Raw genomic sequence first — 16,786 nt, 5'->3', positions numbered from 1 at the left:
GTCGCATCCAGTTTGTTTCTCTCATGAAAGATCAGTGAGATTACTGAGACTAGGGTCTGATTCACAGCACCCAAACATAAGCAGAGTGCTGTTCCAATTCATAATCTTTATTTTTAACTTTAATAAGAACAGTTTTAAAACATTATCTCCAAAAGTAGAAAATGCTAAATAAAAAAAACCCAGAAATTATCTAGTCAACATAAAAATGCCTAAAACCGCATTTTTAAAGTAACTTGTTCCTCTACAGTACATGAGAGTCCATCAAGTTTGTGGGCTCTTCCTCCTTCCACTGCCTTTTCCATCTATTTATGTCAATTTTATAACTGAGTTTATTCCAATTCTGTTCTATTTCACTCTATTAAATTCTACTACATAGGCACTCCTTGAAAGAAACTAAAAAGAAGTATATTAATCTCATGTAAAAGGACAGCTTTGATTTTCACAAAATATGGGAAAAGGAGTCTTTGAACAATTCACAAGCTTATTTCTTAAATCTGTGTCTGCTGAAAGTTCAACTGAAAAATGAAGACCCTAAATGAATCAAGTTCTATTCAATAAAACTGAACTGTACCAAGTTCATCCCAATGTTCTCCCAAAATATCTCAAATGGTTCCCAAAAGATAGGAATGCAGCCAGGCAGTTGGTGACTTTGCACAAGTCTTCATCCTAACTGTCCAGGTGGTTTTCAGCTGTACATGTACATTGGTTTTCTGCCTATTCTTTGGCATCCCCAATCCCTCCAGCAGTTATTGCAAATGTGGCTTCGTTTTCAGGCATCTCAGGGCTGGGGGGGGCGGGGGAGAAACAAGAAACTTGTGAGTTTCCCCATGTTAAATGCAGTTGTGAAACAGTCCCCAAAATGTTGTAAATGTAAGCAATCTGGAATACTTCAGCATCTTTATGTGCGAACTGTAGAACATGATCGGTATTATCAAGATCAGAAAATGTGAAATCCACCTCTTGGAAGGTGACAAACACAAGGGAGGAGAATGGAGAAGGAAAGATTCTGTCTGTGCAAACTCTCATTTCAATTTCTTAGTTCCTGACCAGAAACACTGGTCTCTCCATGCAGTTCCACTAGTATGATTTTTAATGACCTGCGTCTGCCACAGCTTACCAGGTAAACTGATACTGTGTCAGCAAAACTTAGTAATTTAACATCTCTGGAATTTTCCTGCCAAGGGACTACCAGTCTTACCGAACTATTTGATGGTCTTTAAGAGATGAGCATCTAGTGGGATGTGATGAAAGATTACGTAATTTAATGTATGCAATATGCAAGACAACTTTAAGTCTGTTAGTTAGTTAGTCCTTTCAGATTTTCTCTCAATTTACTATCCAGAAATGTGGTTAGTTTGAAACTACGAATTGGCTGTCAAGCTGTTAAGTTTCAATACTCAACTTTTGTGACCTGACAGTTGCAGCTCCCTTCCTGTGAATGAAAGGTGATTTACCTGTCGTATATCTTTGCAATACGCAGTTCCCCTCTCCCTTTCCTCAAACTAATCCTGGTAGTTGAAGCGTGAGCAAGGATGTGGCCCCCAATGGGCTTTTTTGGGTCCGCCTGAAAGCTAAATTGTCAAGAAAACTGTGATGATTCACTGTGCAAATTCCATAGGTTAATACTGTCAGATGAGGCACATTGAACTCAGCAATGAATAATAAATAGGTAAATATATCAAAAAAGGACTTTAACACACTTGCCTCAAGATAGGATGTTCAAATGCTCAATGCTGGCATAATTTTCCTCTCATTAAATTCAAGAGGCTCAAGAAATATACACCTTGAACTTCACATATAAGCTGCTCCAAAAGAAAATGGGGTGCTTTTTCAACACCTTTTATGGCTTGTTCTCTTTGTTCAAGCCACAGTTAAAGAAGCCATCATGCCAGGCAGAAGATAAACATAAAAAACCCCAGTACAAAAACTGAGAGAAACCTATAGGTGTCATCCATGAATGATTCATCATGCCAGAGGGACCAGTGACCAATCTGAACCTTCATTTCAGTGCCTGTTGCTCCATACAATCTTAGTTCTCATCTCTGTTACTTATGCAATACAAAAGAGATAAGAAATTTTTAAAAAGAGAAAAAGTTATTTTACGTCATAGTTGCTCCTGGATCAGCAGTCATCTGGTTGGTCACAAACACAGCCACATTATATTCTGCAATAGAAAACAATGCAAAGAAGGTGGACTATATCCAATTAGAATTCCAAAATATTCTCCCATCCATGGTAAAAGCAAGGATGCTGCTGAAGCACTTCAAATTTCAAATGAAAGAAAAACAAATATTCTTTATGTCTGAAGGCTGGAGATAATCAGGAGGCAGCCTAAATTTGCTGCTGTGTGACTTCAGCGGTAATACTTATGCCAAAAAATAAGCACTTTTCAGAATTCCACTGAACAAGTCTTTCTCAGTTCCCATCTCTGTTGGCTCCCTGCCCTCAGCTCCCTCTCCCTCCTTTTGTCTCTACTCTGTTGTTGTTTTTTTATTTTATTTACTGCATAAAAAAACATTTATTCATTCCTCATCAACATTTCTGAGACATCCCAAAGAGGAGGAACCCCATTCATCCTGTCATCATCCCTCAGAGCATCACAAAATACTGGGAATGTGGCAATGGGCCTGGCTTTTTTATATCTCTCTGCCTTTTTTCTGTTTTTCATGTTTCTCAGGTATTTAGACTGTCAAAATTTGGGCAACACAATTTCTCTTACTAGATATTTGTCCAGTTCTACAACCTAGTCTCTCGTTTAGGACTTCTCTTAACAGTATTTCTATGAAAATTTGAAATGTTGAATAGTTCTAAAGACTCCTTAATCTGTCATCCTGAAATAATACATCAGTTTGATCTTTTTGGTAACTGATAGAGGTGTAAAGCGAGGAAAGATTTCTGGGCCAATGCCTGATTGATAATACACTCAGACTACTAAGTGGTTGTCCTACCAGCAGCTACTGTTTCAGTAACTCCAGTCCATGTTTTCCAGACTTCACAATGTTTCCCCTACCTTCTGATATTTTTTGGAGCCTTGACAGCATCTGAGCAAGTTTCTGTTGTCGTTCAGCCAACTCTCCACGACCACTGAAATCCACACGGAAAAGTGCCATTATGGAGTCAATGATCTGCATTGTAATTATGCTAGGTAAGTAAATACAGTGAAAGAAGAACATTCTGAAAGCCATAAGCATACCAAAAAAAAAAAAAAGTCTTGTACCAATAGCTTGAAGATACCAGCTTCCTCATGGAACTTGGCTGCTACATAGTCAAGCAATTCCATCTGATGTTCACCTGGTGGGAAGTACAGTTGCCAGATGAAATTAGGACCAGAAAGAGCTCTGAAGCAACAAAAGCCTGAATTTTAAAATTCCACTTTAAATGACTGCACTGTTTATATTTTCACTGCCAGCAGTTTTAAATCCAGTGCCCAATAACAAGCTACCTCAACAGTAGCCAGCAGTGCCCGTGCTTCCACAGGTTCCAGTTTCCACTTGCCCAGCTAACAAAACTTCTTTGTGAAAAGCTTCACAACAAAACTATGCATGAAGACAACATTTTGTTAAGAACTGAAAAGCAATATAAGCATCTGAGTTTAATGTTGAATTAAATGACACACAGAAATAGTATTGATCATATTATGCGTGTTCATAATGTACTCCCAAAGTAAAAGCCCCGTTTAAAACTTCCTTGAAGTTTTAATGCAGTGTCTTGTGACAGAGTGTCTTGGAGCTGCCCGTATAAAGTTCCATTCACAAGACCATAAGAGAATTTCTCAACAGCATTTACAGAAGTAGCTTACATTCAGGCAATCATTGTTACATTAATTGGAGCTTCTCTTACTAAGATGCTATGCTGACACCCATCATATACATAGCGGAGTTCACTTCATGTCATGGCAAACTGCAAAACTTTATTGTTTATGTAGTGCAGCTGAGCTGGAATACTTCCACTGAGCAAGTCTGCTCACCAGAAACAGAAAATGGAAGCAAGCTTATAGCTTCTTTTTTAGCAACAAAACATTCTTTATGATCTTCAGTGGGCAAGCACAGTTAACAAACTGAGAACTATTAAAATAGGAGCCTTAGAGAAAAAACATAGATATCATGCCAGTTGCAATAATGGTCTTACTCGTATATGCACGTGCGTACAGCACATTGTCAAGTACTGCATCGTGGTCAACGTTGAAACGATCAGCAATGTCACGAAGACGGTCTGGTCGGCTGACATTTGTCAAAGTTAAGGGTTTCTCTTTGTACAAACCATGCTCTGAAAATAACAAAACTCCATTCCAAAATAGAACTATGGAAAAACAAAGAAGAATATTTATTTTGATCCTAGAGAAGGCTGGCTTTTTCTCTTCACACTGTCCCACATACCATAAAGATAGTTTAGGGCTCATGATGATAACAGTTTTGCGTTTAGGGTTTGAGGTGGGGGGTTGACATATGGATATTGGTGCTCTAGGAATTTAGCTGTGAGAAAAAACTGTTTATACACAGTCTACCACAGATATGAAGCGTTAAAAATAGTGTTTAGTATTTAGATGAATTTCTCTTGAAGTAAATAGAAAAGCTTCTATCACCTGTATCATTATGAAGAAGGCATATTAGATCTCAAAAACCAGCTGAAATAAAATCTGTATCCTAACTAAGTTTTCCAGGTTGGATTACATCAAATGACAGAGAAGAAAGTCACTGCTTTGTGGGCCACTACACACTGTGCTCTCCAGGCTTTCTGTGTCAGTCATAATGTTTTACATATACGAAGCTATCTGGAGCCTCCTACTTGCTTATAACAAAATGAACTGTCTTTCCAGTTCATCATACCTCTAGCTTTCAATGGTCCAAAAGATACAAAGTGTTTTCAGTATCAATGAAGATAATCTTTCCACCTGTGTAGCCATTTGGTCCTGGAAGCTGAGCCGTCACTACAGTGAATCATAGAAGACCAAAATGAAAAAGCAGGAAAAATATTTTCTTACTCCCTCTATTATTATTTTTTTAATAAAATATGACTGCTTAACCATATGACAGAGAACCACCAGTTTTAATCAATGTGGGAATCACAAGTATCTCAAGTATTGCTGCCAGCTTGAGAAGAAACTTGAGCCACTTTTCTTGATTGGGGATCAGATGAGATTCAACTAATGGTGTCAGAATTGTGTTTTACTCAGTACCATCACTAAATCTGTATATTTTCTGTTAAAAATAGGTAAAGATATTATGAAGTTCTTATGCACAAAGCATCCTCTTAATCCTCTGCCCAAATTAATGGCATTGATTTAGTAGGGTTTTTTCCAGCTGTAACTCATGTGATCAAAAATTCTTTGGATATGAATTTTCCCTGATATGTGACTAGTTACTGATTGTAGGTTTAGTCTCTTTGGAGTGAATAAGCTAAAATACTCAATTCATTCAGTTGTAATCATTCATGCAAAAGGGTATGACTCTGATGACCATTAGACTATTAAATGGAAGAGGCCTGATTTTTCCAGAAGGTGCCATAATTCCCTTTATAATATAGGGTTCATTTAAGGGAACGTTTGCCTATTCAGTGTCTGGTTGCTATATTCCAGCAGCACTAATAGTTACATTAGTTATTATTTACTAGTATTTTCACATTCAGAGATATCGCTGGGAAGTCTGAGTCCTGCTATATTTGGCACTGCCCGAATACGGTGACTGCCAAAGTCTTTGTTTATCCAGTTACTGTCAGTCAGTAGTATTCTTTCAGTGCCCTTTCAGAATGTCATATTCAGCAAAACCTCTTGAAATTAAAAAGAGTTGCTGAGAAAGAATCTTGCCTTTGCCCTTTTCTGAGCAATGCTCCTCTCCACCTGTAAACCATATTTGTACTCCGCTTGTCCAGACAGTGTTTTCCACTGGTTTCTCTAAAACAGTCTATTACCTTCTCTCTCTGTATGGCAAAACTTACAATGATGTGAGCAGTATCAAATGTAATCATTTATATGAGTTCTCTGCTCAAAGACGAGCAAGGAAGGTTAGAGTCACCAAGGTCTGTTTCACTGTATTTCTAGAAATAAAAGATTCTGACTTGTCTCTATGTGTTTAATTCTGATATAGTTGTAAGGAATGGATTCACTGAGAAGAAACAGCTCTCTGATTTAAGGTAGTACACCTACCACAAAGGGTGTGAGATAGCTGTGTTTTGCCTGTCCGGAACTCTGTTAAATAAAGAAAAAGAAAAAAATGTCAGGGTTTCTTTTTCTGAGTTTGCCAGATTCAGGAGTTACTGCAGATAGAAACACTCTTACTTACAAAATTCACCTCTATCTCTACCATTTAAAATCATTTAGCACCTATTTATAAATCATATTCTGTGCAGTAGAAATTTGTTACATTTGAAATGCTTTAATTTGATCATGCTTGAACAGCTGAGGTCATTTATTCTTTAGTGTGTAGAAGTTAAATACCACATGGCACATGTGGAAACATGTTAATTGAGGGGGCGGAGGGAAAGAAATGTTTGATTCCACTGACCTGGCCCAGTTTCATTTTCAGTAAAATGATCAAGGAGAAGCTTATGAGTTTATTAATTGCGATATATCAAATCATGTCAGTGTCCAGTTTATCTTTTCTAAAGAGAAGAGTACTGTGTTTTACGAACTCTTATTGTTGTTGAAGTGATAACACTAACTGATCAAATTTACTATAACAACAATTGTGATTTCAAAATCTTATATGAACTGCAGTGTATCCTAAGTGTGCATAAATGTGGCAGTTTTGTTATTGGAAAGGAACACATGTTGAGTCAGGGAAATCTTTCCCCTATGACATGTTAGTATTAATAATGCTATGCTGTACTGAATCAGCATGCCCCAATTCTAATGATTACTCAGCTCAAACAGTCTGCAAGGAAAAGAAGACAAAAAATGGGAAAACACTTAGAGAAGTGGACTCTTTCTTCTTGTACTCATGCAGGTACTCGTCTTTATGCCTACAATGTGATACTTTGATAGAAGTAATCCAGCTTGATTTAAAATCTAAATTAAGTTGCAATTCTTTGTTCAGTAATACTCATTTAATATGGTTTTCTCACCTCCAAAGGCCTCAGTGATTGCCATGCTTTCAATCCCACCACCCAGAAGTTTACTGTGGAAAGGGAGAAGATTAAGATATAGTTAAACCCACAAAATCACAAGAGGAAAGTAAAACAGAGAAATTTTTGCTACTTTAAGAAAAGTTACTTCTGCCTTAAAGCCCCTCACTTAATGCATTAAGTGCAGGGCACTAAATGATCACTGATTCATAAAGAATTAACTCTGCCTCAACCTCCCTCTCTGTGTGCAAGAGATCTATAGAAATTATTACTGGAAAAAAAGATGAGAAAATACCTTTGAAAAGATAACATTCCATAAAAATGGAGGTCTTGAAGACTTAAAATTTTGACCTGAGACCTGCAGGTTGTTTTGACTAGCTTTTAAAAATGATTTCTGGATGCACACCCCATTCATTTACAGTGACTGTCCAAAGCTTGGTTTGCCCTCACAAAAGGACCTGGTTTTGTTGCTTACTGATGCAGGCGTCTCTGAGCCAGCACTAGCTCCAAATGCAAGGTAACCTATGCATCCTAGCTGAATATTTGTTCCTTTATATTTTTGTGTCTCATTAAAGACAATTATTGGAACAATTTGCACTAAGGAAGGATTTAAGTATAGATAAGCTTACTCAAATTCCTGGCTGCCAGTAGTAATATGAAATACCATCTTCCGTTTTTCACTGTACTCAAAGGCAGTCAGGAAGCCTGGTTCCTAAGGAAGACCAAACAGAACGTGAGAGATTTATTTTAGCTTTCACCTGAAGATGAAGTGCAATATCCCACACAAATACCTTCTCTCCACCCTAGCCTCATTTACACAGCCTGGGTATGAAAAGCACCACAGCATTTGTCCAGTTGTTGTAGAGTATGAAGTATTGTATCTTTAGAGTAACGAGGAGAACAATTTTCAAAATTATCTTGATGATGTGGTGAAAAAATCTGAGAGAAACATTGCACAGCATTTTGGAGAGGCCAGCATAAGCTTAAACTATCAGAAAAATGACTTACAATAAGCTTGTTTGCAGCTTCTTTAATCTTGTCCACTTTGGCCTCTGAAAGCCCTTTTACATTGCACAGAGCCCGTCTTGTGGTCATCTGGATTCCTTTGATCGTGCAGATCCCAACTGACTTCAGTTTTTTAATATCTGCTACATTCTGTGAAGAAAGTTGCCTTCTATGAGTACTTGTGACAGTTAACAAGTAGAAGGCGAAGTAAATCTTTTTGTTATACATTCATATGCATGTGTATTTTCACCAAGAAAGGAACAGATTTGCAGTAAACTCTTCATTATGTATTTTGTAGTTGCTTCATTATGTAGCAGCAACAGAAAATTTTGAGTAACACTGGTGTGAGGGATCAGGGTGCAGAGACATCCTGGTGCTTTTGAGAGAAAGGCGTCTTGGGTCCAGTTGCATTTACTCGCCGCTGTTCAGTGCCAGTCTTTCTAGATCCAGGCTGGTAGTAAGGAAACAGTATGGATTATTTCAGATAGTGTGGAGCCTAGCCTAGTAAACCCTTTAACACTAAGTCTGTCCTTGGTCCCTCAGCACAGATAATCTGTAAACCAGATAATCTGTAAACCAGATAATCGGATTGTGGGTAATTGGGAGCTGACTCGCAAGGATCGTTGGAAGCTGACTAGCTGCTGCGCTGTTTCTGCATGTTCACAGTATGTCCAGCTTAAAACAAATGTGTCCTCCAGATCTGACCAACACTTTGGGCTGGAATGAACTTACTAGAGTTTTTTATAAATGGGGTACAGCATGACTAGAGTTAGTGCCCTACTAACACATTTTGCCTCCTCTCACCTCATTTTATGATTCTGGTATCACTGGAAACTTAAAGGCAAGCAACAGATTACTCACAAGAAAACACATTATGTGAAAGGTTTGGGATAATACTTCAATTTACCATTTCAAGCCAAGGTTTTTCTTTGAAAAAAAACTATGAACTGGATGTATCATCTATTTATCTAGAGCGTGTGGGTGTGTAGGATGTAAGAATGGAGTGGGGCTACGTTAGAAATGAGTCGTGTTCATTGGGAAGTTTATTTCTCATCCAGTGACGTGTTTTTTGATTATTACATTAATAGAGATGGATGAGGTAAAATCGGTCGTGAATAAAAATGACTCTTCCACCCAAAAGAGTATAATAACCAGCAAGATAAAAAGGACTGAGCTGTTTTATTGTGGTTTTCTATTAAGACAACATACTATTCCTGCAAAGATCATTTTTCTAGACAAAAACTTTAAAGGCATTACCCTGCTTCTGCATTTCTTCAGTGGCTTTGTCTTTCTGGTCACATCAAACTTAAGGCTGTTCTGTGTGGTAGACCTGATTCTAGAAGTTCTTGTTCTCTCCTGCACAGATACATCTTTCACCAACAGCTTATGTTCCAGCTAAAGTCCTAGGATATACGCCTCCTCAGACTATAGTTCAATACTGTGAAGTGTTCAGCGGTGCTCCGGTGGCTTAGCATACTGACACACCTGCCCCCTTACACCAGCTGCTTTTCCTGATCCTCTACCTTATGATGCAGCCCTGTCCCAGTTGTGTGCCTCTAAGGTGGAAAAGGGAGCAGACTGAGGGTTTACAAATAAAAAACCTAAACTGCATTTTTTGTTGTGATAATTTTTGGACTGAGTGATTCACAAATATGGTTCACAGGGTGACTACAAAAACAGATGTGCCAGAAGAAGGGATAGCATGCTTCAGGGGCAGGAACACTCAGCAAAGGCTGCGGGGTCACAGCACCTTAATTCCTACAAAACACTTTGGAACATCAAACCACAGCCTAGGTTGTGCTAATCCGACTCTTTGTGGCCACACTGTCAGATCTAGTAAATATTTCCCTCTCTACTCCTAAGAAAAAAAAATTCTAAACCCACAAAAACTATTTTTTAAGCAAATTAATTGAACAGATATGTGTCATCATATGTTCAGACAAAGATTTTAACTGGCACAGGGGAGAACAAAAACTTCCCGTGGGATGTGGGAATAACCACCTGGAAGAAAATAAAAAAAAAAAGAAGAGGAGCAGGAAACCCTTATTAAACCAGAACAACAGCCCAAGACATTATTTTTTATCTTCAAGAACTTTCATACGTTAGTATCATTCTCTGCATGCCATGCCTCATTTAATATTGACAGGCTAGTACAGCTCCCTTCCAGCTCATGAGGTCAGCATCTTTGGTCAACTTGTTAAATGTTTAACACTAGAATTGGTTTATTTTTCCTATGTTGCCCCATAGTTAGAGCTCTCAACCTATGATCCTTCTTCAGAGCTCTTCAAAACTGTCAATGAGTTGCAAATAAAAAAAGCTGACAACAATTATGCTGCTGACATGCTGAGCCCAGTAACTATAGTGCTGACTAATGCTGTCTCATTGTGTGTGTGTCCTTCTCATCTGTATCCTTTGTACGTCATTTATATTAGAGTTAAATCTTACATTACTTTGGGCAAACCCAACTTTTTATTCTGCTTATATAACACTGCATGTAATAGGGCTCTGATCCACGAACCAGACTCCTGGATAAACATATAAAAATAGTAATTCAAATAAATAGGTGATGTTTATGTGATAATAATAATGATGATAATGATTATAGGAATTCATATTTGATGAAGAAAACTAACCACTTATTTCTCTAGCTACTAATATTTTCCTCACTCCCACTCTACCTCCTTCACCAGCATGCTGAAAATAGTATAGCAACAGTTGTCACAGTGTAATTTCACAGGCACCAAAAATGCAGGAGTAATTACAAAGATTGGCAGGAACAGGAAGTAATCTATCACACAGTTTTCAAATAAATTAGCAAGTAGTTGTTTTTTCAAGAGTGCTGGGTGCTAAATGCTTTGAATATCTTGCCACTTCATTTAGGAATCTGATAGGAACGAGATTTTTCTGAAAACCTGTCTTATCACCATAGGCAAAATTTGTCTTCACATGACTGATTTAGAATTTGTTGCAAGGAAGAACTTCAGTTATTTGTATCAATGTGTATACATTTTGGAGAAATGACCTTACAATACCTTTATGTGGGCAATTCTGTGTGGTAAAGTCATTGCTAATACTTACAATTCCATGCTTCTGTAGCAGGTCAATATCCTGAAAAAAGGATTCCTAAAAAAATAGCAAAAAGAAATTAAAGTAGATTTTGCTTTTTCTTGTAATTACATCCATCTCACCATGTGTCTACTTCAAATTTGTAAACATTTAAATGATATTCCCTAATAATACATAACTTCTTGGACTAACCAAATAAGCAAAGGCGTAGGGAGCCCAAAAGGCCTACACATTTCCTATCACCTTCTTTATAAAGTGTATCTTCACAGGCAAGCAATCCTTTGCTGTGCTAAAAAAACTTGTGTTATCATCATCATCATCTTGATTTTTTTCCGCCACAATTCCTCAGCCTTTTCAGGATGATGACCATTCCTTGGAAGCATAAAATTAACTGATAGTCCCCTTGCATTTAATAAAGAAGTACAAAATATAAAGAAATATGATAATACCATTAAAAACTGTGCATAGCTTTTGAAAGGTTAATGAAGAGCACTTGAAGAGCAAGACTGTACAGGGACTAATAGAATGAAATTTTCTTGGTATTAGACTGGAAGAATATTTTAAATGCATTGAACTCCCTGATGGTCTTTGGGGACCTCTTGTCTCTCCTTGGATTTCATTACCTTGAAAGAACATTTGCTGCACATAGTTTTCAACGAACCATAAATTTACCTCATCATCCTGGTATCCCGGTTCTTCTTGGACTACTTGATCCTCCATGGCCTTCATCGTGAAACAGCAGGCAATAAAGTGTTGATCACTACAGGGAAATGCAGACAAAGATAGTATTGGGGTGGTAATAAATGAATAAATTACTGTAAAAGGACTTTTAAGAAGTCCTTGAACTACAGAACCTTCTCAGTGTGCCATCACATATGGATTTAAACTTGAATTCTGCTTCCAGCTCTTTGTTACCTTACCTACCAGACCAAAAGGAGAAAATCTACTGCATTACTCTCAGATGAACCAGTTTGGCTAGAAAGGGTTTAAGAAGTATTAGGAAAAGAGATGTCACTCCCTTGGGAGAATCTTGGGTCAGAGTTTGAGTTTGGAGGTGGGAACATTTTAAATGATTTATCATTAGTGGAATTTATTCTGGTAAGAAAGTTAAAGGCAGTCTGTATTTTTATAACAAAAGTCAGCAGAGTTGCAGACAGAATGGGTAGTAGAAACGTTATGCAACATCTCAGCTTCCCCATCTTTATGTGACGGAAAGCCTACAAAACAGTGCTGTTGAGAAGGCTACAACTCCTTAGTCATATATCTTGAGAGTAGACTATAAAGCTGTATTTGTTTTCAAGTTCTTTCTGGAGTTCAGAATACCTAATAATGCTGAAGACGTGCAAGAAACACCTCTAAGAAGTATGCTTTCATGAAGAGAATAAAAGGAGAATAATAAAAATCTGAGGCTTTTATTATGCAAAAACATATACAGAGAGCTTATTTCATGCTTTTCCATGGTTAACTTGCTATGTCTGTACTCCACTACAGCTTCACTGCCCTCTTTATGTGACTTCCTGTGAGCATGGCCTAAAGCCAGAATAGGGTCTTACTGATAACATGGTTAAATAAAAAGCAATATATGACCTCCTTAAATTTTATGTATGCAAGAAAAATTAATACAAAGTAGTTCCTTGGAAAAATTATCTTATAACCTGCTGTATCATTTTTGTGATTTTGTAAATGGATAGGTTGCTTCTGTCTTTATTGTGAGCTTGCCTTCACTGTTCTAGCTATGGCTGAACAAAGTTCTATAAAATACCTCATCCAGATGTGTATATATGTTTGCTTACTCATTGTTCTTAATAAAATCCATGAAAGGTAAGACGGGTTTATTATGAAACTACAAGATGGGCTATGTCTAACAGAGGATGAGATAATTTAGACTAAATATCTGCAAATACCTTTTTTTCAGCTTCTGAATGGATACTTAGGATCTGCCTAATTTGCTTGCAAGAATCTTATGTATACAGAGGCTGGGAGAAGTGAAAAAGAATATATTATAATTTTAGAATAATTGCATTTGGTTTTGGAGTGAAAATACGATGGAGCCACTTCTGTTAGTATTTAATGGAAAAAAAATCCTATAAAATCAGTTGTTTCTAATAGTGTCAGGACATATTTCACTTCTATTTCAGAACCCTGACAATTATGGAACGAGAAACCACGCCTTCAAATCGTGCCTAATATCAATCAGAAAAGTAATTAGAGTAAAACATTAATTAAAAAAACGCTTTAAGAGATTTTAAAAACCCCTTAGCTTCAAATACTGAAGAAAGAAAAACAAGTAATGCGAAAGTCATTACAACAGTATTACAATCCTCTTCTCCATTAAAAATATCCTCCTGCAATGCACATAATCCTGCACTCCAAGCACAGCTGAACAGGTCGCGGGACCACTTTCCTACTCCCCATCCTTAGGCAATTGGCATCTCACAGCAGAAAAATGAGGCAGACCCAGACCTGTCCCTTCCTGCAGGTTATGAGGGAAAACAGAGAAATTATACCACACCCTACTAAAAGCTTTAGGGATGAACAAAATCTTCCTGTTTCATGGAGGGTTTTCCTGTTGCTGGTGCGTTGGCGCACTGAAGACCTGAAGGATTTCAGCCGCCGCTATCTGCAATGAACCAGATAAAAGCGTGAAAGTCTGAGACAACACAGCAAATCCACGAAGAAACAAGGATCTCTACAAGGAAACACAAACACTTTTGTGCCACCTCAGGTGCCCCAACCCTGCTGTTACTGGCCTGGGAGCTATTCATTAGGGTAGGCGAGCAAGGCCTGTGTGCTACACTCCTTTCAACAGGTGCAGGCTGTCAGTGTGACAGGGACCTGGCCCCAGCACTTAGTGCTGGCTTTAACGCGTGGGTTTTGAATGGACAAAAACATGGCAGCTGACATGACTGGAGCAGTGTTTGGGCCCCACGTTCGGGGCAGGAGGTGATCTGAGCTGCCCTGAGGGATGCCATGGTAGAATTTCCCATCTATTGACTCAGAGGAAAATAAATGATTAATCATGTATCAACACACGGGTTTATTTGGCTTTTCCTTGCCAGCTGCCTTTTCTGGGGATGTAAATTTTTGTTGCCAAAGGGTGAGGCACCGCAGAATTTCCCTCCCCCGTCAAGCGCCAGAATTCCCCATTCAAAATTATAACAATAATTAAAACATAGCTCATGCCCGGGCACCTCCGGGAGTGCAGGGCTGCAAGCGGTTACGGTACTCCAGCGTGCGAGGGTCTGAGCGCCCGCCGCCCTCCTCCTGCTGCGGGAACAGACCCAGTGCTTTTCCCGCCGCAGCGGGGGGGGGCGGGGCTGCCCTCCCGCCGAAACGAGGCGGCCGTTAGCGGCCTGCCCGCTCGCGCTTGCCGCCAGGCCGCCATGAGGGCGGCGCCCAGGCTCCTGACAGGAACGGGGACTGCCTCTTTCCTCACACCCCGCCGCGCTGAAATACAGTTGAATTATTGCCTTCAATTACTTTATCTTCTAAAATTTATCAACTACTATATTTGCCATCTCTCAGGAATATTGTATTACCCTTATTTTACAGCTGGCAAAGACTTTAAATTCAAAACATGGAGTGGCGAAGGTTTAGAGGATGGTCGGTTCACCACAGCTCAGCCTTCTTTTTTCAGGGTGCCATCTGCACATCTTCCTAAACAAAGCACATGGCATTTTTTGATTGGATGGGCAAAACCTGTCAGAGGGCATCCGTTTCCAAAAGCAGGAAGAGAAAAGACTTGTCTTAAGTCACAGGACAAGAAAATACACATGACTTAATCTGCCATTATAAAAGGGTGGAAAAGGTGCTTTTTAGGATATGAACACTTCTACAAGTCTGCAGTCTTCCTGGAAACAGTATTTGGAAAGAAATCACCCATCCTAGCTGGTAGCACAGTGGGTACAGGACAGCAGGTGAACTGTGTACTGCGAACAGTACTCCTGTTGCTGTCTGCCCCTTGGGGTCACTGCCTTGGTGGGTGGGGGTTTCAAATGGCAGAAGGGATAGGAGCAGCATCTCAGCATGTTTCCAGGTGCTTGTGAAAACTTCACCACCCTCCGCCTGTGGGAGGCTGAGAGCACCCACAGGTGTCATCAGTGCTAGCCATGCTGGGAAACCAACCAACCAAACCCACAGCCCCTAACCATCATCAGCCGACCGCGGGAGTGCTCACAGGGTCCACATTAGAGACATTGAGTGATTTATGTAAGTACCTAAAGTCTAATTCTGGGTGCCCAAGGCTTTGTCTATACAGAGGAACTCACTGGCACTGCTTTTGAAAACTGCATTATTCCACCAGAGTTGTTCCAGAAGAGCACTTAGGCAGACAGACCTTTAAAGACAAATTCCTTCACAAAGTATGCTTTGATTCCAGAACAGAACGCACACACAGAGAGTGATCCTTCTGGTGCTGGTGAATGGCTCTGCAGCAGCTAATGCCGAGAAACAACCTTCTCTCCATTATCCCTCTAGTTCATAGAATAGTTCTTAGAGGGGTCACTGAATGCACAGAATCTGAAGATCGTCTCCCACCCCAACGTGCTACTTTGGGCAATAAATTACATCCTCAAAATGTTCTGTGATCATTAACTGCTTGTTCAGCTTCCAACTGGTGTAGTGCAATAACCCCGCATACCCCATCACATTACACACCAGCCGAGTGAGTCGAGGCATCCCAGTCTGCTCCTTCCCTCTGACAGGTTTTGCTGCTGAGCTGCAGCTGGCAGTGAGGTACACCACTGTGATCTGCATTTCCCTCTCACTTGAGATCTTATATCAGCTCACACAAGACAAGACCCAACTCAAACCATTGCCATAAAAATACTAAGTATCCAGCTGATTTTTTTTTCATCCTCAGAAACCATTTTAATCCATGGTTGCAGTAGGGAAATCATGTGGCATTTTTTCAGTTGGCTGGTTTTGATTCAGATTTATGAGGATCAAATGGACTACAGTCAAATACACAGGCTAATGCCTTCTCTGAACTTTCAAGTTGGCAGTTTGCCTGTTCTTAACCAGGACAGAATAATCTGATATTTGGCCTTCCAGAATATAATGGGTCCAGAGGAGGGCCACAAAAATGGATCAGAGGGATGGAACACCTCTCCTATGAGGACAGGCTGAGAGACTTGGGGTTTGTTCAGCCTGGAGAAGAGAAGGCTCCAGGGAGACCTTATTGCAGCCTGCCGGTACTGGAGGGGGGTCTATAAGAAAGATGGGGACAGTCTTTTTAGCAGGGCCTGTAGCGATAGGACAAAGGGTAATGGTTTTAAATTAAAAGAGAGCAGATTTAGACTAGATACAAAGAAGAAATTTTTCCCAGTGAGGGTGGTGAAACACTGGCACAGGTTGCCCAGAGAGGTGGTAGATGCCCCATCCCTGGAAATATTCCAGGTCAGGTTGGACGGGGCTCTGAGCAACCTGATCTAGTTGAAGATGTCCCTGCTCATTGCAGGGTGGTTGGGCTAGTTGTCTTTTACAGGTCACTTCCAACCCAAACTGTTCTGTGATTCTATGATTCTATAACCCATGAAGATTCAGCCTGGTATATGAGTGTATATGTATGTCTGAATTGTTTTGGAAGAACTGTGCTTTCTCATTTCTATAGGAATGCATTTCACTTACAGTTGGCCCCAGACTAAAACTGTGACAC

The 16,786-nt window shown here is 39.4% G+C and overlaps 1 protein-coding gene across 1 annotated transcript; it reads right to left on the bottom strand.

The window, feature by feature from the left end:
- Positions 1–590: 590 nt before the first annotated feature.
- Positions 591–11,859, bottom strand: DMC1 (DNA meiotic recombinase 1; the record flags this gene model as incomplete). Its single annotated transcript, XM_081999227.1, has 13 exons — positions 591–784; positions 1,455–1,571; positions 2,104–2,164; positions 3,011–3,125; positions 3,218–3,291; positions 4,129–4,220; positions 4,855–4,927; positions 6,143–6,184; positions 7,060–7,112; positions 7,689–7,771; positions 8,068–8,214; positions 11,143–11,187; positions 11,803–11,859. The coding sequence occupies 13 exons, from the start codon at positions 11,857–11,859 to the stop codon at positions 715–717; spliced, it is 1,029 nt and encodes a 342-aa protein (XP_081855353.1). The 3' UTR covers positions 591–714.
- Between the last annotated feature and the right edge of the window lie 4,927 nt (positions 11,860–16,786).

Source organism: Phaethon aethereus (assembly GCF_964289735.1).
Source record: "Phaethon aethereus genome assembly, chromosome: 1".
Taxonomy (NCBI): domain Eukaryota; kingdom Metazoa; phylum Chordata; class Aves; order Phaethontiformes; family Phaethontidae; genus Phaethon; species Phaethon aethereus.
This window is presented reverse-complemented; position numbering and strand designations above follow the sequence as displayed.